This window comes from Anarrhichthys ocellatus, unplaced genomic scaffold, assembly GCF_004355925.1.
Source record: "Anarrhichthys ocellatus isolate YVR2014 unplaced genomic scaffold, GSC_Weel_1.0 scaffold30, whole genome shotgun sequence".
NCBI lineage: Eukaryota > Metazoa > Chordata > Actinopteri > Perciformes > Anarhichadidae > Anarrhichthys > Anarrhichthys ocellatus.
The window spans coordinates 2,414,250-2,438,131 of record NW_022280060.1 but is presented as its reverse complement, the minus strand read 5'-3'; the positions used below and the strand labels follow the sequence as shown (position 1 = coordinate 2,438,131).

Sequence of the window (23,882 nt, the reverse complement as noted above, 5' to 3'; positions counted from 1 at the left end):
CACACACACACACACACACACACACACACACACACACACACACACACGCACTCGGATCATCACACAAACATGCAACAAGGACAACAATGGGAGGATATTGGCATCGCTGGATGAGTTGTGTTAACGTGATCGTGATCGATAATGTGTTCCTTACTTCAAGAGTATTAACCCTAGTATTTATGAAATTAAATAATAAACGCCAATCTTAAAAAACATTTGTATTTATTTGACCAATATTTACAAGCTTATCATGCCAGAGGAGCATCCGCCAATCAAAACAAGTATCGGATATTATATAAACAGCCTTTCACTAAGTTCTACCGCTGTAATAAAAGGACTAAAAACCAACTCGATCATGTGAGCCAGGGCCGCCAACTGTCATTCGAAGGAAGACGAGAACTAAAATGTGAGAGTGAGTTGCGGAAACAAAAGAGTGTTGGTCATTGTGGTGTGTGCTCAGGAACAGCAACCCGCTATGTGGCTGTGTGTCAGCCAAAGCCCACAGACCAAGAGTCTGAACTGCAGTACAATGGCTCGTTTGTCCACACCCCCAATGTTTCTGTTACCATATGAGGTCGAGACTGTAGGTAATCGGTCTCAAGGGGCTCTCTGATGGGGTACGTACATCACTGGCATACTAAGCTAAAAAACAACAACACTATGTGTGATTGAATTGACTTAATCATGCCTGAACACAGTGAGGAAGCAGCATTCTTTTCCGGCCTTCCCTGATTGTAGCATGACATACAAGAATGCTCATTTAAATGGAGGCACCTGCACACCAGCCATGCTAAACAGGTCAAAGGGAATAGAATAGCATTATTACAAAGAACAGAAAAGGCCTTATGAACCATGAAGAAGACAGTCAATACTAACAGGTAGCCTAAGTAGCTCATCTACAAGTGTAGTTTGGGTAAACACATTTTCCATATTGGCCGATAAAGATAGATTTTTGGTAGCTACACGGCAGAAACTACAGCCACAAAATATACCATCAGCTGATATTGCATACCCTCCTCACGCCAAGAATAAAGACAAACGGAAACAGTAACACAGTGTAATATAAAGAGGGAGTAGCCTCGTTACCACATTATTAATACATACGTCACTCATACAAATGGCTGATCGGCTCCTTCACGGCCAGAAGACGGATTTCTATCGTGGTTGAACTTTTGCATTCATGCCAAAAGTCTGCTTGAGAGCTGAAAAGCGGCCCTTTTTTTCCAGACCGTCTCAGTCGGTTCTTCCCATCTGCTGCGCTCTCCCACGTCAACACTCCAGGTTTGACAGCTAATTATAAACAACCTCTACAGCAAACTTTTTCTCCCCATTTCATCTGACCAAGCTGGCTGAGCCCAAACCAAAATGCTGACTGCAAGCCCTTTCATCTTGATGGCAAAGGCAGGTGGTTGACAGAATCTGTGCTTTTCAGTTGTGTGTGTGTGTGTGTGTGTGTGTGTGTGTGTGTGTGTGTGTGTGTAACCCCTGGTCTACTCAACCATCTGAAAGTAGACCTGGCCCTGTTTTTGTGCAGAGCAGCAGGAGCTTATTTGACATGTTTTAAATCATTTCTTACCCTCTTAGGCCTCCAAAAGTGAGAGAAACGGTGGGAAAAGGCCGAAGTGTATTGAGAAAGACCAAGTTCAGCCACATGCACACACACACACACACACAAGCCCAGTGAATCTTTTAAAGTCTGCAAGGTGTTCCAGCCAATGAAGTTTGGCCGTGACGCTAGATGTCACAGCAGCATAAAGGCCTTTGTGCCAAACTGAATGTAATCAATGAAAACTCCTGTCACTGCTCCCATCTCTGAGACTTGTGTCCGAGACAGGGGCATTACAAGCAGTACCAGGGGGGCGGGCACACACACACAGACACAGACACACACACTCAAATGCCAACACACAGGGGGGGCTTATCTCCCACAGCCCAGTCCCACAGCGATGAGTCAGCACTCGTCTCACCAGCTGCTTTCCAAATCACTGCACTCGATACACAGGCATACACTTCACAACCGCAGCCATCACAGTATTAGGAGCACAAACAGAACCTCACTCTGCTTTGAAGCCTCCCCGGTTGAGAACGACAACAAACATGAACCCGACTCACTCACACACACACACACACACACGCTCACTTTGAAATCATTTTTGACGAGACATTAAATGGCCCACTAGCCTAAGTGGTTGGCTCAGAGCTGATCTCATCCACTTTAAGTCTTAGCTTTCAACAGTCACCCTTCCACCCATTCTATGCACACCATAGCTACATGGACTGCAATATTCTCTTTCACACCCTGTTTTACTGCCTCTGTAGAATGAGGGGGCCAAGAACAGAAATGTGTGTCCCCTTGTACCTGTAAGCATTTCCTAGGATAGTCAGTAATAGTATAACAAGTATTTACTACATGTTTGAATTAAACTCACTCCCTGAATGCCCAGGGATCTACAACAGTTCAACAACAGGAACAGGACACACGTTATCCAACACCTATATCACTTATGGGGAAAAAAGCGATTGACCCCGTTATCTTTATGACCGACTGTGCCACCTTCAGCAACTGCAACCGACATATCTGATAAGTGGTCATCAGTCTTTCACGTCACTGTAGAGGAATGTTGGCTCACTCTTCTTCACAGAATTGCTTCAATTCAGCCTCATTGGAGCATTTTTGAGCATGAACCGTCCACGTATGTTCCTTCCACGGCATCTCGACTGCATTCAAGTCAGAACACCCCAGAATTCAGGGCTTAAAATACAAAACTTAAAAGAAATAAACGGTGATGTGTTAAATATTCTGTGACTTTATTGTATTTTTTATAGGATGGGTCGCATGATGACATAATGGATGTCCTAATTTGTTACTCAACATTAAAAATAATGCATCCACCCATCTCCCTTGCTTGTTTTTTGGGGATGTAGAAACAATAACAGGCTTGGATTTGAGTCATTGTCTGTCTTTCTGTAGCTTAATCCCAGCCAGAGCTCTTCTTTGTTTTGGATGTCACAGATGGGATTTCTGGCATCATGTTTTTCACCACGAGTAGCAAAACCTCACTTGTTCACCGGCACAGTGAGAACACTGGCCTTTACACACAGGTCCATACTTAACAGCTTTTAAGAAAAACTCCAAATTCAATTTCAAGTTGAGTATAGTGGAGCCTTTAGTCGCCTTTAAGCAGCGCTTCCAAAGTGTGTTAATCTGTACTGCAAGCACACGAAAAATGTGTGCCGTGTTCTCAGGCTGGGTTCAGATGGCAAAGGTGGTGATTACCGTGGTCACCGGGGAGAAAAGAGCTGGCAGGTCTGAAAGAGCCCATTATAAGTAGGTTTTTATGAGTTCTCCCTCTTGTGAAACTGTCAATACAAACAAACTACTCACAGATTCTCTCAACCCAACTGAAAGCTTAGTTAGAGCTCTTCCAAAGAAACTAAGCAATGTTTGTGCCGTTCATTACAGCACCGCTCCAATTATATCAGAGCTGGCTGCTTTGGCCTAATTACACACCGTTGTGTGCCAGACATGACATATTCGTAGCAACCTGGAGATGGAAGCATACCAAGGACTCCTGGCCCCGTTCAGATAGTATCTTTGACTGACTCTGATGCAGGGCCTCTGTCGGGTGACATTCCACTAATACTAAATGACAACGACTACGGTTAGGAACCTAAAATGTTACCAGGAAGTTTTAAGTTTCCATGCACTGCCCTAACCTCAGTTTGTGCCTCTCATGTAAGACATGACAATGTAGTGTGTGATACCCATGTGCTACATAAAAACAAGTAAATAACATACATATAAGTCTAGTAATCGGAAACTTTTGGCTATTTCCCATGTCCTGTCGATGTGATTGCAGCTTTTAAGACTGACTTTAATACATAAACAAAGAAAGGAAAAAAAGATATATCCATTATTGGTCTTTTAAAGAAATGTGTTGGTAATGAAAATAATGAAGCACCACACTGACCTCACCAATAAAGGTGATAAAGTGAGATCTATAAGGAACCAAAAAATACCATTGAGCCAACAGCCGGAGATGTTCTGGTCATGGTTAGATCTACAAAAGGGGAAATGAATAATCTGTGTTTATGACATTTTAAATGATCCATCTGACATCTTAACATCTAGTCTTAGTACCTATTCATGAATAGAAAGTCAAGCATTTTAGAATCCAGTTAAACAATTAGGAACATTTTTAAAAAGACAGTGGTGCAAATGTGTCCCCCTCTCTTGCAAATAGTTACAGAATTAAGTAGTTTTCTAAAATAAAAGCTCTCGTGACCAGAGACCACCTTTAGTTTCCCATGTTGTAAAACACTTAAATCTACAGATAAGGCTTAACCTAGTAACAGGAGAACTCTCTGCTAAGGCCTTACATAACTCATACCAGCCGCCTCTCAACATAACAACACACACAAGAGAAGGGTGACACCATGAATCATATTTATGGCTACACATGACCAGGTCTGTTTGCAGACGATCTAATTCCGGAAATAAGGACACCAGACAAACAAGCTGCTCCTGAGGGGACCTGGGAAAGAAGCAGCTGAGGAAGTTATGAGAGACACTATTTTACAAAGCTACCAAACTGTCTGTTTAATAGAGAGCTGGGGCTCGTTTCCAGTCAATTGAAATAAATGATTCAGTGAACTACAGCCCACAATAGATGTCTTAGATCATCTCCATTTAATATGAGCCACAGCTACATGGTTCAGTGTGTTTGAATGAAAAGTATTGCAAATGATGATATCGTGCTGCTGTCATAAGGGTGAATCATAATGTGACTTCAGGGAAACGGTAGACAAAGACCTTCGGATGTAACAAAGCGGATTAGTATCAAAGCCATGGCGGGGTCAGTGGGCTGGGTTTCAGGCCAAGAGTTATTGTTGTCAAACCCCTTGGTGTGTCTTCTTCCCTTTTCTATCGGCTACAGACAGCAGAGCATTACTGGGCCAGACACGTCAGGACGACATCATCTCAACTTCAGACATTTCATGGATTTGATTATTATTGTGTTTTGATCTCCAAAACACAACGACTAGCTGGTCGTGTTGTGGTCCGTCCAAACAGTTGGTCAGTTACCTGATAGGGGGGCGGTGGCTCCTGGTCCGGGTCTCCGTAGCTGGCCCGGTCCGACTGGGATTCATGGAGCAGAGAAATATCATCCGAGGTCGGAGATTTCAGACAGTTTCCCATCTCTTTACCTCTTCGGTGGAACTCTCTGTCTCTCTCCCCGTCTCTCGCTGTCGCTTTTACTAACGTTACACAGCGGGATGCGACGGGCCACTGTCACAGATAAATGTCAGCAGGCGAGAGAAGGCGTTTCTCCATACACAGCTGATGAATCCGCTCTCCCAGACGGCGGGAGGGCTGCTCAGTTCAACAACAACAACATTACCTCAGCTAGCAGTTAGCCACACAAAGAACTAGCTAGCTCGCACAAAAAGCTAGCCCTCGAGAGCATCTATACTCGGTTTGCTGAAGTTGTACGACGGAAACAACCTCACAGGATGTTGTATTAGCGAGATGAAGAACATACGAATATCCTTCATTTAAAACGACAAAACCTCACTGCAGTGTTGCTGTCTGAAAGCTTCATAGACGTCAGGGACTTTCCCGTTTGCAGCTGCTGAAGAACGACAAAAGGTGGCGAAGTAGCAACACGAAGCCCCACCCTTTCATCCAACCAACCAATGAGCGTACAGCTACATCCAGCAAGCTCTTGTTGGCAGCCAATCAGATTCGAGATCACGTTGCCCTTTGCTGAAACATAAACACAGAGCTAAAATCGATAAATGAGTCTTTGTGATTGCAATTTCAAGCCAGGTTTTCCTATTACCAGTACTGGCCTCGAAATATTTCTGTCTGTTGCTACTCAATTGCATACGTCTTTATTTCCAATTTAATATGATGTCTATAATATTCCAACACCCACTGTCTTCTTATCTCTGGCTACCAATACCTTGCACATCAACAAGAAGAAATGACTTAACTGTATCTGGAGGATTAGATCACACGTATGAGAACAAAGAGTGCAATGATTTGCAAGCAAGCAGTATTCTCTTTGTCCTGTAAATAATACCACTTTGTACTGTACACATTGTATTGTGTGCTGTTTTTGTGGTGCACAAATGACAAAAAAAACCGACACAAAATGGCATTTGTTTTTTAGTTGCTTATCATCATATCATCTTATATTACAATAGAAACATTCAGTATGTACAGGAATGTCATTCTGCTCAGTAGTAGCCGTGCCCAATAAAATACGCAGATTGTAAACATCACAATGCCACTACATTTGGTTAGCGTTTCTTTCAGTTATATCTGCAAAACTAAATTGAAAAAAGAAAATAAATTGAATCAATTATCAGTAAATTAAATATATTTTTTTACCTAAATATTCAGGAGAGCTGTTAAAACTATATTGAAAGTACATTTCCTTCACCATTAAAAAATTATACTGACTTCTAGTCATCGTCTTGAATCCCAAACCTTCATCTAATCATGAATAAATCAGCAGTGCTCTTATTCCAATACTTGAGACACCATCTGAGTTTTCAGGTTTTAGACACTGTTGCTGAGACACAGCCCTTTAAATAACCATGGCACCAACACGATTAGAGGTGACCCCTTTCTGTCTTATCATCAATCATTACAAGTGTTTGTTCATATACAGATTATTATTTGAGCGTGGTTTAGAGGTCCATGTCCCTTGATAGGTGGTTGTAGTCAAGCATGGCAGATACAGGAGCAGCAGAGGACATAAAGCAGGAAGACTGTGGTGGTTCCCGTTCAGAGCTTCTTTACTCACTAAAGATGCAACAGGCGGACAAGCACGCAGTCCTTCGCTGCTCAGCATGAATGGCCTATTTGTTCAAGCTCAAGTACTGTTGGAGCCTGTCCCACAAGCCAGGAGGAGAAAAGGAGGGAGTCTGCCTTTCTAAAAGACACATTCATCTGTCCTCTTAAAACGGGACAATTCGTGTAAAAGGTGCCATTTACAATATATAAATGTAAAGAACAACTCTCACTGCAACTCTGATTCTTTGACTCTGATTCTCTTGACGGCTGGCTGATTTACAAAGCTCTGTGCAAAAGCCATTACATGTGAATGTAAATACGACAGGATTGCAGATGTAATTATTTCTTCAGAAGGAGACTGAAATAAAATGTTCCACATGAAGAAATTTGAAATATTTCAATATGTTTCAAGGAAAGGAAAAAATGTAAAAGAAACAATAAAATGTTTACTCACTCTGAGAAACACAATGAACCACAGTTTATAGAGTGTTAAAGTGAATCCAACATATAAATAATGTTAATCTATTTCGGTCATATTGGTTTTTGATCAAATATCTAAATACAGGTGAAACCTTTCAACTGTTCCACAATCTCATAGTCTGATGATATGATATGTACCTGATGTCAAACACATAATCTCCCATCAATAATCTTTAAAATATATTAAAATTGGTGGGAGAGCTTAGTTAGTGTCGGTAATTTATATGGGGGGTATTTGGGACACCACCCTGAACTGGGCACATTTTTATCCTGGGGTAGTAGTGGAGGCAATCTGCAGTATAAACTACACAAATGTCACCTTGTTTCCTACCTTTGTGCTCCCCTCATGGGGGGCCACTGTGCTAGACAATCAAGCCTGCTAGAAGTACTGTTTCATAAATATAGGCACATTTCTCAAAACATAATTTATATCTCTGAAAAAGGACGTAGCAAACCTGCCTTATCCAGTCAGGGCCGCACAGAGTTGCAGTCGCCCGAAAGGGCAACACACATGAGGAAAACAAGCATCCATCTTCTTTTACCCTTCTGATGAATGGGCGGGGCTGGGTTGGGCGGAGTGTAAAATTGTGGGACTACAGTCAGAGAAAGCTGTCTCTGCTCTAGTGTGCCCTCCTCTGTCTGTTATGGGCTGGAGGCAACATGGATGCCGTTCTCCCCGGGGCCCTTGGCCTTGTGCAGAGCAGCCTGAATACGGAAGTGTGTCCGTGATTCCATCGAGTAGTGCTTGTAATTTTGCCTGAAACAGAGTAAAGAGTAGTTGTTTACAGAGTAAACAACACAATCAAAAAATAGCCCCAGGGGTAAATCTCAATCTAATTCCTTGTCTTACATGAAACCCATGAATCATAAGGAGGGTTTACAATCAGGTACACGCAAACCTTGTCATTTATTCAAACACTCATTGTACGATTTATTGAAAACCACAAAGAATAATTATTGTGGCATTTTTAATTTTAAAAACAATGTCAGAGTGATGACTTGTAGGTATACACACTGTGTGAAAAAGTGGAGAACCTTTGATTCAAAAAGCTTCTTTGCGAGCAGAGACGATTTGAATATGTTCTGCTGGTTGATAGACTTACTTTGCAGTTTCTAGGAGTCTGATAGCTTCAGCTTTCTTGCCTTGCTCCAGACACAGCAGGCCATGCTCCAGCAGGGCATTAGGAACCAGGTAGTGGTCGTACCTGATCTGAGACTCACTGCGGATAATGTCAAAACACAGTGGTCACAGTATGGAGGTGAAGCCAGTAGGAAATAAGATGCCCTCCAACTGTTGTGCAGTTTGTTTGTTTTAAAACAGAACCGCCTATTATCATCAGAGGATGCGCAACAAATATGATCAGGCTAACTGGTGAAACTAGAGCATCTGTTTTCTGGTTTGGTTGAGCGTGCATATACTGTACATGTCTGTGCACATTACTGAGAGAGGCTTACTTGCAGAGGACGAGCGTAAAGTAGTGTTCGGCTTCCTCTTGATGCCCCAGGTGTTTGAGACACAGTCCCTTCAAGAGGCTCAGGAGACACTGGTCATCTACGGTGAACTCCGACCCTGAAAAACACAACAGGACAGATTACAAAACAGATTACCAAAAAAAAAAGGTACAGTAATTCTGGACAAACAGAAGGATTATATCTAAAGATTATATAATTCTCTGACATGCACACAGTAAACGTAGCATCAGTATAGCATCTAATATAAAGGCAATTCATGTTAGCAAATGAATATCAACAGAAAGTAAATGATCATTCATTACAATGATCCTCTTGGTTCTAGTAAATCATTTTTCATACTTGGGGTGCTGTCAAGTTTAGCTTGAGCCTCGCTCAGTGTTTTCAGCATGCCTTCGGTCAGGTCTTTGTGTTTTCCAATGACTGTGTAGCCGTTCCAGATGTACATCATCTCCTAGACAACACAAATACGAATATCATTGATAGAGGCAAACATTAAAAAGTATTTTCTTTGTGACAAAGCTCAGCTCTCTTTATGAATTTGACTTAAACAAAGGTTATTCAGTCGGAGCTTTTAAAAAATGCCTACGGTACAATAACCTGCTAGCCACAATGTCAGCAACTCAAGGAGTGCCAGAATAACAAAGTTAGAGGTCTCCACCTTTGCTCATAGTGTTAGGTTTATCTATTTCATACATTCATACAGTCATTGAGCATTGTTCTCTGTCAACCTTCCACAGCCTTTGTTACAGGCTGAAATCTCTGTGAAACAGAACAAATGTTGTACCTCTTAACCCTGGTTCTGTGAGCACAGAGTTTCCTCTTTAACTCGTCGCCCTGCTGCTGACTTTGTGGATAGCAGGTTTTATACAATATAACAGCTATTTATACAGCCTGACCAGGAGGGGCTGGTAGCTCCCTCCTGATTGAAACATCCAGCATGCAAAATGTCAGCATGAGGTTGACAGAGCTTGTTATAGGACAAAGCCTTTGTGAAACAAAACTACTAAAATGTTACTGATACTGTGTACGCATCCAGTCATGCTACAAGTAAAGCGGTGCGACATGGCAAAAAGCCTCGTCCAGTACTGACCAGTGGAGGAGCGGGAAGAGGAATTGGGTTTTCTGCAAGGTAGCGACGGGCTTTCCTGATAGCAAACTTCTCGGTTGGTAAAGATTTCCCCGCTATCTTCTGCTTCAGCCCTGGGACCTGCCTGAAATATAATAAAGTATACACATACGTATCAGTATTATGGAGAAAATATTTGACTTACAGTTAACTTTCCACAAGTTCTTACACACCTGCTTAAAAATGTGATTGACCAATCAAATGTTCAATTGGTGGAGCATTTTTGATGCTGTGCTACCATCAATAAAACACTTGTAAAACATTTATGAACATATTGACACCAAAGACAGCCTTATCCCAGAAGAAGAGATGGTATCACAGATATAACTGTTAAGCTGTCACAGTGAATCATCTCTATTTCACTGTGGTTGCTGCAAGTATTTTTAGTAGCGCCTAAGCTCTTAGCTCACACCTGAACAGAGTGAACGCAGTCTCCCCGAAGGTTAGGCAATCATCCGGAGTCAGCATGCTGAGGTATGCTGCTTTCATATACGCATAAGTAGCCTGAAGGAAGGAAAGAAGAGGTTACTACTGCAATTCCATCTTTCCCTTATAAATGAGATAAGGAGAGAAAAAAACTGTGACTGTGTAGAATTTAGAGAGTCAGGCCAGGCTTGCACAAGTCTTTAGTTTGATTTTAAGACATTTATTATATATCATAATAATAATATGACAAGCCACTACAAGCTGCTGATAAGGCTTTCTGTCTCTCTAAATAGTACAAAATATTTAACAGGTTTTTTTCACCATCACGATCATACATTGAATTGTATTATGCTTTGTATATTGTTGCTGCCAGAGAGAGGGACTGACTTACAACTTAAGTGCGCCCCCTAGAATTGAACCGGGGAGCAATTTGTTTTTAAGGTGTGGGTCACAACCCCCGAGACGCTCAACGTGCTGGTGATATTTATCTTAGAATGATTACATGTTACTCGAGAAGCTGAGAAAAAGGTCAACAACATTTCTGTTCATGAAAACCGCTTTAAATAATTTGATAAATCCAAATTTTTCCGCTACACGAAGAATAAGATTGACGTCAAATCCCACACCCCGGTGGCCCACCTTGGACCAAGTGTTCTCCTTGCTGAGCAGGTCGGCGTAGAAGTAGGCCATCTTCCAGTGCCTCTTGTATGTGAAGCACCACATCAGCTCCCAGTAACACATGTGGTGGAACTGCTTCCACTGCTGCTGGACCTCGCAGCACTCCTCAAAGCGCTTGATAGCCTGAAAAAATACAAACCATTTCGGATCTCACCTTCTTAAAACATATTCAGTGTGAAAGCTCATGTGTGGCGAGCGGCTCGACACAAATCATGTTTGAATGGGTCGATGATTATGTGTAGAGGACACAGAGGGCCACGTTTTGTTTACTTTATCTGTCGATGAGGACAAAATCAGTTGAAGGACGTTAAGATTGGAAGAAGTGACATAAATGTCTTCCTTTCCTGTTGCTACTGCCATATCGTAGAAATAATTATAGCCATACAGTATTAGTATGTGGAAGGTGATTCTTTTCATTTTATATTATTCTTGCACTTGTTCCTTTAGCAGGGGGCAAAATGTGATCCGGTGCTAGATGTGAATTCTCTTTTAATATACATATGTAATGCAGTAGAAAAGTTGTAGCAGTGGCAAATGTTCATACACATTAAACTGACATTTTGAAATGCAAAGCAGGACACAAACACACACGTGTGATCAACCCTACAAAGTTTGCTTTGCAAGATAAACCCAAATGCACCATTCATTAAGTATTTGTGAAATGCGTGCGGACAATTATCATGATTAAAAGATGACAATACATCAGCGGTCACAAAGGAGCGGGGTTTGCTGTGGCATAGTCTTCCAGGAAGGCAGACTCACAAACAAAACAGTTCTCAGTAAAAAGATGACCACATCCTTTTACACTTTTTTTCATCATTTTACTCTTGCACTTAAATTCAAATAGAGGCTAACAAACTTCAATACATTTGTAATGCATGATGCATTAAAAACAAAAACAATCTACATGAGATGTGCAGTGCTGAATGTGGATTGTTTTGTCTGTGTGCAGAAATGTCGAGCACTCACAGCATCCAAGTTGCCTTTGATCTCTTCTATTCGACCAGCGAAGAACAAGAAGATGGATCCCTAGGAAGAACACCAGCCACAGTATGTTTGGCAACAATTCTAACTGTGCAGGATTTTTTGTTTTTGTTTTGTTTGTTTAATTCTGGCAAACCTGAGGATATTTTTGGAGATATGGCTGCAACAGTTTCTCTGCATCTTCAACATCTCCTTCTCCAGTGCCTGCGAGACAAAACATAATAAAACCAGTTCAGATCTTTGCCTGTTTTTGAGGTTGGTTGCAGCCGCATGTGTGTCTCACCAAGTATGAAGCTCATGAAGGTGTGATAGCAGAGCAGCAGCATGTTACAAAGAAAGGACCTGAATGTGTTTTCTGCGGAGCCCTCCAGAAGCTGCTGAAGACCAAACTCCTGCATGAACAAACACACACACACACAGACGTGCAAATAAGAGTTGTTTCAATTTTGCATCATTTCCGGGAAGATCTGCTGGTGAAAGCTGCAAACACCACGCAATTTGAAGACCTTTTCTGTGCAGGAAAATTACAGAGGCAAGAACTATATAGTGTAGTTTTCTTATTAAGTTTGTGCTGAAGGATAAGCAAAAGCTGCTTGTCTACCAGAGTACTTTTAGGCATCCAATCTGAACCAAGATCAAATGCCACAGATAGGCTTTTCTGCAACATATGCAAATATGCATATATATATATATATACAGGATATACAAGCATGGAAGATAAATTAATCAAATTATGAGAATAATACCCAAAGCGATATTTGGACCTAAATGCTGAATAGCATCACTTTTCAGATTATTTTGTTTGGTGGCTACATAAGACAAATTAACGGTGACAGAATCAAAAAATAAAAACATTTCTTTTAGCTCAACAATGAATAAAAGGAAGTTGTAATCCAGAGAAATGGTACAGTCATAAGTTACCACGATCAAAGCAATATCTCAGCCATTCACCTATCAAGTTGTAAAAGTTTGGTTTCACTATACGTGTCAGGTTCAGCACTGTCAACTCAGTACTAGTCATATAGTTACACCACTAATAACAGGAAGGATTTACTATGAATCAATGCACCAGCAAAGCTGAAATTACAGATACAATTTACGCCTTCCACATGCACTTCTCATTGTTAACAGCAAAGACCCAGCACTTCCCACATCACTGAACAATCCCTCCCCTGTCAAACATCTCTGACTCGACCCATTACACCCTCAGTCCTGCCCGCTGCTCCTTCTTTCAGCCATAAATGGCGCTCACATGTCAGCAGATCTCACCTTATTACCAGTGAAACCGACAAACTCCATCAGCTTGAGCGTCCGCGTGGGCAACATGGAAATCATCTGCAGGAAGTAGACAAGCAGTGCAATTGAAAGGCCAGCAGCAGGATTACAGAGTCCTCCTCCTTTCTTTGTCATTCGGACACCAGTGGTCTCCAAACATATGATCTTGACTTTCATAAACATACTGTAAAAGGGCCACAGGTTGTCCAGTAATTACAGATGTCTTCCAACCTACTTCTACTGCAAATAAGTGGAACAGGTGAACAACAACAAGAACACGTGGAAATGAGGAGCACTAAACGCAAAACACACTGCTTGTTAAATCTCAGCTGATCTTGCTATATATTCATATTTTGCTCTTTGTGTGCTTCTGTTTAATTCATATAGTTCAGGCTTGATACTCTCTGGAAGACCTGTGTCCCACAATTCATGATGCGATCACCTTTTCTTTGACCCATGTATGACAACAAATGCAGACATTCAGCCTTCTACTTACTAGATTAAAGGCTCCGACTCCCAGTTTAACGCCACCCTCAAAATGGCCGTGATTCTGACCGTGAGAGTATCCAGAAGACTGGAGGATTGTGTGAAGCTCTCTGTGGGGCAAAGGTAAAGGAAGCAGATTAAACAGGGAAACCGCAGGGCTTTACAAGGTGATGGGGGAGAGAGAAAAAAGGTCTGCTGGATTTAAGATTCTCACTTGTATGTCTGGTAGCTGTTCCTGACTTTGATTCCCCCTTTGATGAAACTGATCATGTTTTCATCCTGAACAAGAGAGCAGGAGAGGTAAGAGAAGGAGTTTAAAGAAACATGAAAAGCATCAGAGGTGTCAGATTCAGTGGCAGGCTGTCTGTGTTATCCTGACCTGAAGGAAGGTGAGTGCTGCCCTCTGCAGGAGACACTCAGCGTAGCAAACTTCAGCGTGAAGCTCCTCTGAGGAGAAAAGCATTACGTCACAGTTATCTCGAATCCGAGCAATGGCCAAACACACATACATTCAAAACACACAAACACATGCGCCATCTGTTCTAATGAATTCCGGCGACACATTGGACTCATCCCGTCAGCACAGGGCTTTACTGACCTTCTGTGAAGTTCTTGGAGAAGCTCGACTTCTTGCGTTGCCTGATTGAGGAAGCACAAAATGCAAAACCATCATGAGTGTTTAGCGGGCTCGTTCCGCTGAAAATCTTCAGGATTGTTTTTCAGCAGCACAGCACAAGCCTTATCTTATTTCTATGCAAATCAGTGACTCAGCCTCTTTCACAGGATGCTGAGCTGCTGCCGGGTGAAGTTACAACAAGGTGCTGACCGTGCATTAAGTCTCCTATAAACAGTCACAACATTTAAAAGGAAAACTGCAGCTCTGACCTCGGATCAGTTTTTGGTCTGAAGAAGAGTGGGTGTTGAGATGTACGATTAGTCCAGCGCTGAGTCATGACAGATTCTCATAGCGGCTCCAGCAGTAATTGACAAACATTTGTGACATTCCTTCAGCCAGTGAGTCTGGATGATCTCAGCATGTTCTCTGGTTTTGGTACAACGTTGCTAGTGTGTTGTGTGTCTTAATGTCTAAATGTTTGAGCAACGTCACTCTCATCAGTTTTTATTACGAAAAAATTAATGAGATGTATCTTCAAAAATCGAAATTTTTAGTTTGGAACTAAACTGGCTTTGACTCTGGTCCGAATGGCTTACAAGAGACAAAATTCACTTCTGCAGCTGACTGGAGAGGAAGTAAAAAAACAACCCTGTCACAGTTTATCCGCTGGTCATTGGGGCATTATTACACTCCGGTGTTGTGGGGAAGTCTCACCGCTGACAGATGGCCTGGGCCTCTTTCATGGTGTTTCCTGCAGTCTGGATGTGTTGGGGGTCAAATGTCATCATGGCCTGCATCTCCAGGATGGTGGCATAGGTCAGAGCGTGGTACATGCTGTCTTTGGTTCTGTTGAAAAGACAACACACAATGTTTTTTGTTTTTATATATTGCAAGAGGAAGTTTAAAGATGTCAAACGATCAGCCCTAGTGTGCTGAAAGAGATGACGAAGACGTGAGACAAACATTTTGTTTGATTAAAGAGATCGATCAAGACAGACATGTGATTGAATACATGGATGACTTAAGCCACACCACTACACACGATGAAAGAAAAACAATTAGTCTATTTATACCTGCAGTTGTTGTTACATGTCACGTCACACCCTGTGTTTAAACTGCGTCTTGCAGGTTTAAAGAGATGAAGGAGGAGTAAAAGTGTTAGATGCCTCACACATTTTTCCAGTAGATGTACTTGTTGTTCCAGTTAAAATAGCTTGATGTTCCAGTTTTAAGCCAGTACAGGAACAAATTACTTAAAGCTCTTTCATTTTGGATTGATTTTAGAGGTCCCTATGGACGAACATGCGTGGTTTAAATAGCACTCTGTATGTAGCTGTGTATTGTAGAAGTACTCACACGCACAAAGGAAAGGCAGAATAATGTAAGTAAAACATAAAGGCAGAGGTGTGTTCGAGGAGAATGCTGTCGGTCTGTGTCACTAATATTTCACTGCTATTCACCACAGACTGACTCATGTGACCAGCCTTTGTGATGTCACTTTGAGCTCCAACCAGTCCTCTTAATAACTGGAAACTTAATTTGCACAAACATATTTTTCAACCTATGGAAAAAGAGCACAAAGACACACCGACGTGTTGCTCTTTCACTTCACTTTTACATATATTTGATAAAGAGAAGAAAGACAAATGTGAAAGTTGTATAATGCGTGTAGTTTTTAGTCTAACAGGGTCATGAAACTGCAGCGATAAATCAGGGTTTTAAAAGTATTCAGAGAGTAGAGTTCTTCACCTGAGGGGATAAATAGTATTCATTCTCGTCAAGTGACCAATCAGTGATCAAGAATCAACTTACAACAAGTAAGCACACAGCAGAGAGTCAGAGAAGGCGGAGGTAGAAGCAGAGAGATTTGCCTGCCTTTCATTTCCATTGTGTCCGGCTTATGCAAGACGAGAGCTCAAACTCAAGCCGAGAAACTTGTTAAGACGGAGCAGTGAGGTTAATTGAATTGCTTGTAGTCGTGCTAAAAGCGGCTGAGAATTCCAAATATTTCACAGCAGCACTCAGATATTTTCCAATCAGCACAAAGGTCCTAACCAGTCGGACAGCACTGACGCCAGGTGTCCCACACATTTTCACCATAACGTTCCATGATGCAAAGGAACAGTTGTTTTGTACTTCCTACAAGAAACGCAGGTGTGCATCTGCATCATGTTGTCAGTTCTGTGCTAGTAACAATTAGGAAGTGATGGCGGCGCCCTGGTGGCTCACTGGTGCGTACACCTAAGGCTCAGTCCCTTATTGCAGTGGCTCTGAATGAAGTCTGGCCTGTGGCCTTTGCTGCATGTCCTCCCCTCTCCCTCCCATGACTTTCCTGTCTGTCACTCTCGCTATCAGAATAAAGCAGAAAAGCCCCCCAAAAAACTTTAAAGGAAAGGAAGTGGGGTCAAGGCAGGAGTGTCACTTGCAAAACTGTTTATTTCTGTCAAAATACATAATTGTTTTCAGTGTAAAAGTCTTTTCTGAAAAGGAGTCGTGAAACAGTCATAGAAGGACACAGGCACAGCTCATCTATCGCCACGGTCAGTTGCTGTATTGTATACAGAGGGCATTGTCACACTTCTACAGTACACATCCTGCTTCCACTCCCCGCTAGGGCTGTGAGGAATGGGGCAGACCGGTAGGAATAATGGGAGATTAAGAATGTATACACGTTTGTACAGAGAGCTGGCAAATGAAACTCAGCCTGCTATTGGATACCTTCTACCTTGCAGGCATGTTTCTACAAAGTTGAGTCTGCAGTGGCTCCTTGGCTACGACTCATAGGAGGAGAAACTTAAAGCCTGGGCCTTAAATATCTGTACCCCATCAGAGAGTCGCAATTTAAAGAGAGAGCCCCGCTTACAGGACTATAATGTGTGGTATGAGTTACTGGCAGTGATACTGATACATGGACAATAGCTTAGACTACACAATCTCTGGTCAGACATATTAAAGCAAATATACACTTTAAAACTACAACACTGCACTTAAAAAACTTTAAACCATCCCACAAGAGAATACAACATATACAATTTCGATGGTTGATTCTTTTCACAGAGATTTTTCAATAGTTATGTGAGACAGTTTATAATACACCAGCTTACATCTCCACATAAGGCATATGATAATCGTCCCCATAATGACAGTTGATTGATTGACTCCCTGAAAAACAATTCTGAGATATTTTTCCATTAGAAATACTGCAGGTTGCATGTCGCAATTTCCTTCGACAGTAACAGCCAGAATTTGAGACTTTAAACCCGTTGGTGTGAGTGTAAGTGTATTAAACCTGTAATGCTAACCCTGTCTTCCTCCCGGGGCATGTGGGAACAGGCTGCCAGTGACCATAAACAGGAATGTGAGGGTAGAAGCAGATTGATGAAAGAACATGCAGATGATGAAAGCTCTCTGAAAGAGTGTCTCCAGTATTTTAGTTTCAGAGTGTGTGTGTGTGTGTGTGTGTGTGTGTGTGCATTCTATGGAGACTCACAGCTGGAGGAAGGGGAAAGCAAATTGAAAGAGGAGAAAATTACAAAAAGAAAAGCACACATGGACTAAAGTAGAACACAGACAAACATCGAGGGGGACGAGGGAAGGTTCTGCCGGTGTTTCACATCCTCAGGGCTGCATGTTCCCCCCAGTCTTTCAGAGTATCTATCTCACAATGCAGCAGATATCATCACACCTTACACAATATTACATAAGTCTGATGCTTCAAGCCATCGCCCTCCTCACAAAACTCTTCTCTGTGCAGCAAACAGGAAACAAATTGGGTGTAATTGGGTTTTGTAAAAAGCCAAACAAAATAAAAGTCCTGCCTCAAGTGCTGCATTCAAATGTAAAACAACACAACACAATAATACCTGACCAGATCACCATGCAGGCCCTGACTACCATAGGATAGACGTGTCTTATCTCTTGAATTTCAATCTACAATGGTTTCTGACTCTCATACTGTCCTCCTGCATGTGTCAAATCCAACCATCTGGGCTCAAACAGCTACAAACATGATCATATTTACAGCTTCTGTTTGTTCTGTTTGAGAAAGCACAAGACAGCACTCAGACATCTGTGGGAGGACTATCGAGACAAAAATGAGGTCGCCCGCTGAGCTGACGGACTGCCAATCCTCAGGTAGCAGCAGCTAGAGGTGTTAGATGTAAACAGATTTTCCCTCCAGGTTGGAATATTTCACAAATCCAGATCTAAATACCAAAACATATTATGATTATGACAACAGGTCAGTCTCTTGGCAAAAGCGTATTTATGTAATGTTGCAATGTAAAACTGTCTAAAACTGAGTCTGAGCTTAGAAAATTCAAGGAGAGAAATGACATCACTCTAAACTTTTCAGAAACTTGAAGTGCTAAACACACCAAAACAACAACACGAAACTGACAATGGCTGTCAATCTATGATACTAAGTCATAAAAACAGAGCAGGCTGACAGGAAGCTGTTCTTCTGTCTTCATGTATGCCGGCCCTGAAAAGAAGAAACTGGGGCTAAGGAGTGGTCTGCAGACCCAGGAGTACATAAACGGTGGAAAATAATATCGAAGATGTGATGAAGTTTCTGATACTAGAGAGGAGAATGAACGGTGAACAATGGAGTAACTTGATGACACTAGTGTTGGAATACAAAACTGGAGGCGGGCTGTGAACCCGGAGAGAGACATGTGAATGGGACACAAAGCAGCATTCGAAGCATGTAAAACTTTCGGCCATGGAATAATCTAATCAGCAGCATCAGCAGCAAACACACTAGTTCCTTTAGCCCTCCCTGGTGTGAGCACCAGTATCGCTGTTTCTGATCTGTTACTGTGCCCAGGACTGTGTGTTTACATTTTAAGGTTATTGCTTGTGTATTGATTTGAAATTGGAACTCAAAGCATCAAAAAGTAATTATACCGTACAACATTTACAGTGAAGTTTTCCTAATTTTTGGACATTCTATTGAGCAAATAAATTGATCTATTTGCTTGTAGGAGCGCAGACTCCCACGAGCAAACAATTGAATGTATTAGCTGAGGAACTTTGTAATTAATTAACGAAGGTAATTCAGTAATAGCAACCATATTTGCTGAATCATCATCAAAACAGAAGCGACAGAAGTGTTTGTTTTTTATAGCCGCAGAGGTGCCTTAAGCTAAGAGCTAACATGTTCACGGTGACAATGCTAACAAGCTGATGTTTAGCAGCTACAATGTTTATGTTCACCATATTAGTTTAGCGTGCTAACATTTACTAATTAGCACAAACATCATGGGCCATTTTCATAGTATGAAAAGCACAGGTGTTACTAATAACATTACAATGTCTCTGTTCTGTTCAGGCGTCCCTGTAAGCCATGACAGTGTGACAGTGAGCCTGAAGCAGCTAAATGGACTTCATCATTAGTTCTATCATTTACACCTGTGTTTTGTCTATACGTCAAAATGTCTCCTGTAAAAAAACATTATTGCACGTGAAGGCAGTTTTGCTGTGAAATCTTCCCCTTCTAACACCTGAGGGTTCAAAAACCCCTAAAAATACAGTTGCTTGCATGCATGTTATCAGCTGTTTGTCTTTTATAAGCACAATGCCTGGTGGGTCAATGCGGAGAACAGCAGCTGTATTCGCTCGTGGTTCAGGTGGTTCTCGTACCTGGATCTAAGCCGAGCCTGCGCCTCATCAAAGTCGTTTCTGAGGAACAGATCCAGGGCGGCCATGCAGTCCTCCAGAGCCAGCGACAGGTCTGATCTTGAGCACCTGCAGAACCAGAACAAACACACAACATCTGAATGAGAACAGAAGCCAGCGACAGGTCTGACCAGAGCCAAGTCGGGGGCTTGAGCAGTTCTGATTTCTTAAAATATCAAAATTGAGCAAAAATCAAGTGGCACAAAAATACATTTGAAATACCTGTCACTCAAGTTCAGTATAAATTCACAGCTTGGGGAAATAAGCAACCGTCTTTAAGTGGACATTTAGTTTAAAATTAAACTACTCTGCCTCTCTCACTTTTGCTGTGACCCTGATCTCATCTTTTACAACAAATACCGTCACCAAGCACTGACCTACAACAGAGACTGGGATCCTTATATAGGCTCTGTTTATTTACATCCTTTACTGAACCCTTTCTACTCCTCTACTACATCACAAGAGAAACAGAAACACAGGCAGGCTGAGCCAGACAAGCACACAGGCTCAATAGAGTGCTTTGCTGTTAGTGTTGCTGCATTAAACTGCACATTACCGAGCTTTAATCACAGTTATTCAAAAACCATCCACTTTTATAGAAATACATGCTCAGGGAGTAGTTTTTGAACAATATCCTCTTTATTAAATGAGAAGAACGGATGTTGCTGCTGCCTTGAATGATTTCTGTCTCTAGTAAATAGAGCTCACTGCTGTACACTGTCTGAACTACTCTAAATGATTGTTGATGATGTTGCTGCGTATTTAGAGTTCATTACACAGCGTACATGGTCCTCACGTGACGGCTGACTAATGGGGCCACACTGATCATGCACTCCTTCATCACAAGGCTCCCTCCTCTTTGACTTCACTCGCTGTACTGATAATGGATCTGTTTAAGTGTGTGTTTTATTCCTTCACTTCATTGTGAGAACAGCACGCAGCCTGTGAAAAACACATTCATGAATGAATGACGTTGATGGTAAATCTGAAACACTGATGAAAGATACATTTTCGTGTGTATCATATGTATATGTACCATGAAATTCTTGAAAAAGTGGCATATTTTGTTGTTCATTTGTTTGTGATGTGTGTTTTTTTGTGAAATAGGAACCTGATTTCTATTTAGTTTCGTCTTGAAATGCAGTTTGGTTTTGTGCTTGGAGCTTCCAGGCCACCGTATTGATCACATGAGCGTGACAATTATTCCCTGTTAGTCAGTCAGTCGGTGTTACCTTCAGATGTCTGCAGCAAACAACGATGATGAAGAATAGGAGAGCAGGAACTGAACAAACAAAACTAAGATTAATGTGTACGTCCAGCTGCGACTAACAGACAGCATTCACTTGACATTCCTGCCCATTAGAAACACAGGGGCACTATACACTTATCACACAAAGACACACACACACACACACACACACACACACACACACACACACACACAACCACCATAAAGGAGCACACACAGTGGTGCAGCTCTGGCTAATGACATGCGGGTGACTTCTGTGTTCACCATATGACCAGCAGCAAGCTGAGCTTCCTCATAACAGCACGAGATTTACAATGACAACTACTGTCAGCGAAAAATACAAGTTCAGTTTGTGTCTTCAGGTCACAATCAAGATTTCCCAAAACGAACAGAAAGAATAGAAAAATAATGGGAAATTGTTTTACTCTCTACGTTTATCTGAGAAAACCAGTATTGTGTTATAAATAAATGATATATAATTAAAAGAAGAGCACCAATATGATTACAACACACAATACACATTGTAATAATACACTTAATTTACAGTCAGCCATGTTATCCGACTAACAATAAAACAAGGAGATATATTGGGATCAATAAATCAGACATTAATAATGCCAGGAGGCTATTAAAGGGAAGTGGCATCCTGCATATGTGTCGAAACACTTTTCTTCTCTCCGTATATGAATGGAGGTGCAGTGACTGCCCACCGTCACTTTCACTTCAAACAACAAGCCTACAGAAGAACTAGAAGACTGTCAGCCATGTGTGCAAGCAAGCACAGCGATCAACATCCGGTTTGTCGTATGTGCTGACTCTCCGCATTGACTATATCCATTCACCCTCACTCATAGAAATAGAATAGGAGTAGAATGGACATCGAACTGTTATCCAAGGGTCATTTGACTAGTATAAAAGAAAATGATCAGCTGTTATTGTGACAACACACATCAGTGAGGCGGTAAAGTGTGGTTGCAGCAGTGAGCGTACGCAGCTCTGGAGACACTTGGCAGGCTAGTTCGCTTGGTAGCTTGTCCTCAATCAAGTGAGAAGTATAGGGGCCTTTTATCATTGACTTCTATACAATGGACTTCTTTTTGCAACCAGTGGGATCATTTTTCAGAACCGGAGGTCACCGCCTGGTGGTTACTGCGAAACCTCGCCTCAATGAGTCCCCAACTTGCCGTAAGTCTGTTAAGTTTATACAGAAGTCAGCCCGCTACAACGAAAGCAAAATGTAACAGTACACATGAAAACGATTCTGACCATCCTGCTACGTTGATTTGATCGCTTGCTTCAGTCTAATCACCTGTTAATAATTATTCAGGGGTTATGGTATTATGGAGAGTTTGTTTTGTTTGGCTGTAAGCAGCATGTGTACACGTGCACGTCACATACTGCCTCTTTAAAAATCGAATTTGAGGAAAACTGTCATAAGAACACACTGGGGGTCCAATTACCAGCAGTTCATGACTGCATTGTATTGTCTCAGTACTTTTACTCTGTGCAATGTATAAAGTTGAATCTAACCTGAGAAAAAAAATCAACCTCCCTGTTTTTCAAATTAACTCGGGAATTAACTCCAATAGGAGTTCCTGTGCTGGCGAACAATCAGTGCATCATTTCCTCATAGCTGGAAATGAACTCAACTGCTTCTGACAGAAAGGAAAACAAGACTGAAGACAATCTGAGGCCTGAAGACACGGAAAATAAACCAGTTCTAAATCCGTGAACAAAGATTATGACACAGTACGCCTACAGGACAATGTTCTCCAACTGGAGGGAATCATTGACAATCATATGACAGAAAGAAAAGGCATGACAACCGGCACAATGAGGAGAGTCTGCTGGGTTCAGGATGTGCGTAGCAGCATTGTCCCAATAACTTCACTGAACTTCAAGTCAGCTGAAATTCTGGGGTGATTTCTCGAGAGAACAACTTGCATAATGATGATAATTATCAACGAGCCACACAAAAACACACACACACACACACGCATATAAAAACACTGAGCCCACAACCACTATTCATATACACACCCATGCATGTGCTCATTAACCTTACAATGCAGACACACACACACGCATGCACATTCTCACTCCAAGAGTGACGAAGCATTAGTTTATCAGCTGCGGTTCACAGAGCTTTCACTACCTTCCAGCCGGTAGAAGATGTCTCTCACGGCTTTGAGCTGCGACACAAAAGAGCCGAGCCGCCTCTACAACAACACGAGCGAGTTTGTCCACATGCCTGAGTGTTACAGCTAGAACGCACACAGAACACAGAACAGCATCTGACAGAGGCCGACTGAATGAATGCCGGTAACCAAGCAGGCAGCAAGAGTCTTACCCATTTGACGGAGTCTCATCCTCTTCTGACATTTTCATCTGGCGAAAGAGTGTGTGGGTGTGTGTGTGTGTGTGTGTATGAAAGATAGACAGAGAGCTGGAAAACCGAGTGTGAGCCTGAGGCCTTTCCAGCAGTGTAATGATCTACGTCTCTTTCAGTAGCAGCAGCAGCGACAGCAGAAGCAGCAGCAGAAGCGCAGTCGGGTGAAAGAGAGAGAGAGAGAGAGAGAGAGAGAGAGAGAGAGAGAGAGAGAGA

General features: G+C 42.0%; 2 protein-coding genes across 4 annotated transcripts in view; both read right to left on the bottom strand.

Moving 5' to 3' along the window:
- Positions 1 to 5,704, bottom strand: part of rnf11b (ring finger protein 11b) — a 12,458-nt gene extending 6,754 nt beyond the window's left edge. The window contains exon 1 of one of the 2 annotated variants that reach the window (XM_031863853.1): positions 5,087 to 5,704. In XM_031863853.1, coding sequence (XP_031719713.1) covers positions 5,087 to 5,200 — 114 coding nt within the window. In that variant the 5' untranslated portion in view covers positions 5,201 to 5,704. The other variant, XM_031863854.1, reaches the window with a different exon arrangement.
- A 455-nt stretch (positions 5,705 to 6,159) lies between these two features.
- Positions 6,160 to 23,882, bottom strand: part of ttc39a (tetratricopeptide repeat domain 39A) — a 23,806-nt gene continuing 6,083 nt past the window's right edge. The window contains exons 1-18 of one of the 2 annotated variants that reach the window (XM_031863852.1): positions 23,628 to 23,840; positions 19,993 to 20,097; positions 15,064 to 15,195; positions 14,332 to 14,372; positions 14,113 to 14,180; positions 13,948 to 14,012; positions 13,744 to 13,843; positions 13,242 to 13,307; positions 12,256 to 12,364; positions 12,109 to 12,176; positions 11,958 to 12,017; positions 10,950 to 11,111; positions 10,297 to 10,388; positions 9,849 to 9,969; positions 9,098 to 9,209; positions 8,741 to 8,855; positions 8,389 to 8,505; positions 6,160 to 8,042 (exon numbers count right to left, since the gene is read on the bottom strand). In XM_031863852.1, coding sequence (XP_031719712.1) covers positions 7,928 to 8,042; positions 8,389 to 8,505; positions 8,741 to 8,855; positions 9,098 to 9,209; positions 9,849 to 9,969; positions 10,297 to 10,388; positions 10,950 to 11,111; positions 11,958 to 12,017; positions 12,109 to 12,176; positions 12,256 to 12,364; positions 13,242 to 13,307; positions 13,744 to 13,843; positions 13,948 to 14,012; positions 14,113 to 14,180; positions 14,332 to 14,372; positions 15,064 to 15,195; positions 19,993 to 20,097; positions 23,628 to 23,665 — 1,686 coding nt within the window. In that variant the 5' untranslated portion in view covers positions 23,666 to 23,840 and the 3' untranslated portion in view covers positions 6,160 to 7,927. Of the gene's footprint in view, positions 8,043 to 8,388; positions 8,506 to 8,740; positions 8,856 to 9,097; positions 9,210 to 9,848; positions 9,970 to 10,296; positions 10,389 to 10,949; positions 11,112 to 11,957; positions 12,018 to 12,108; positions 12,177 to 12,255; positions 12,365 to 13,241; positions 13,308 to 13,743; positions 13,844 to 13,947; positions 14,013 to 14,112; positions 14,181 to 14,331; positions 14,373 to 15,063; positions 15,196 to 19,992; positions 20,098 to 23,627; positions 23,841 to 23,882 lie in introns of those variants that run through there. The other variant, XM_031863851.1, reaches the window with a different exon arrangement.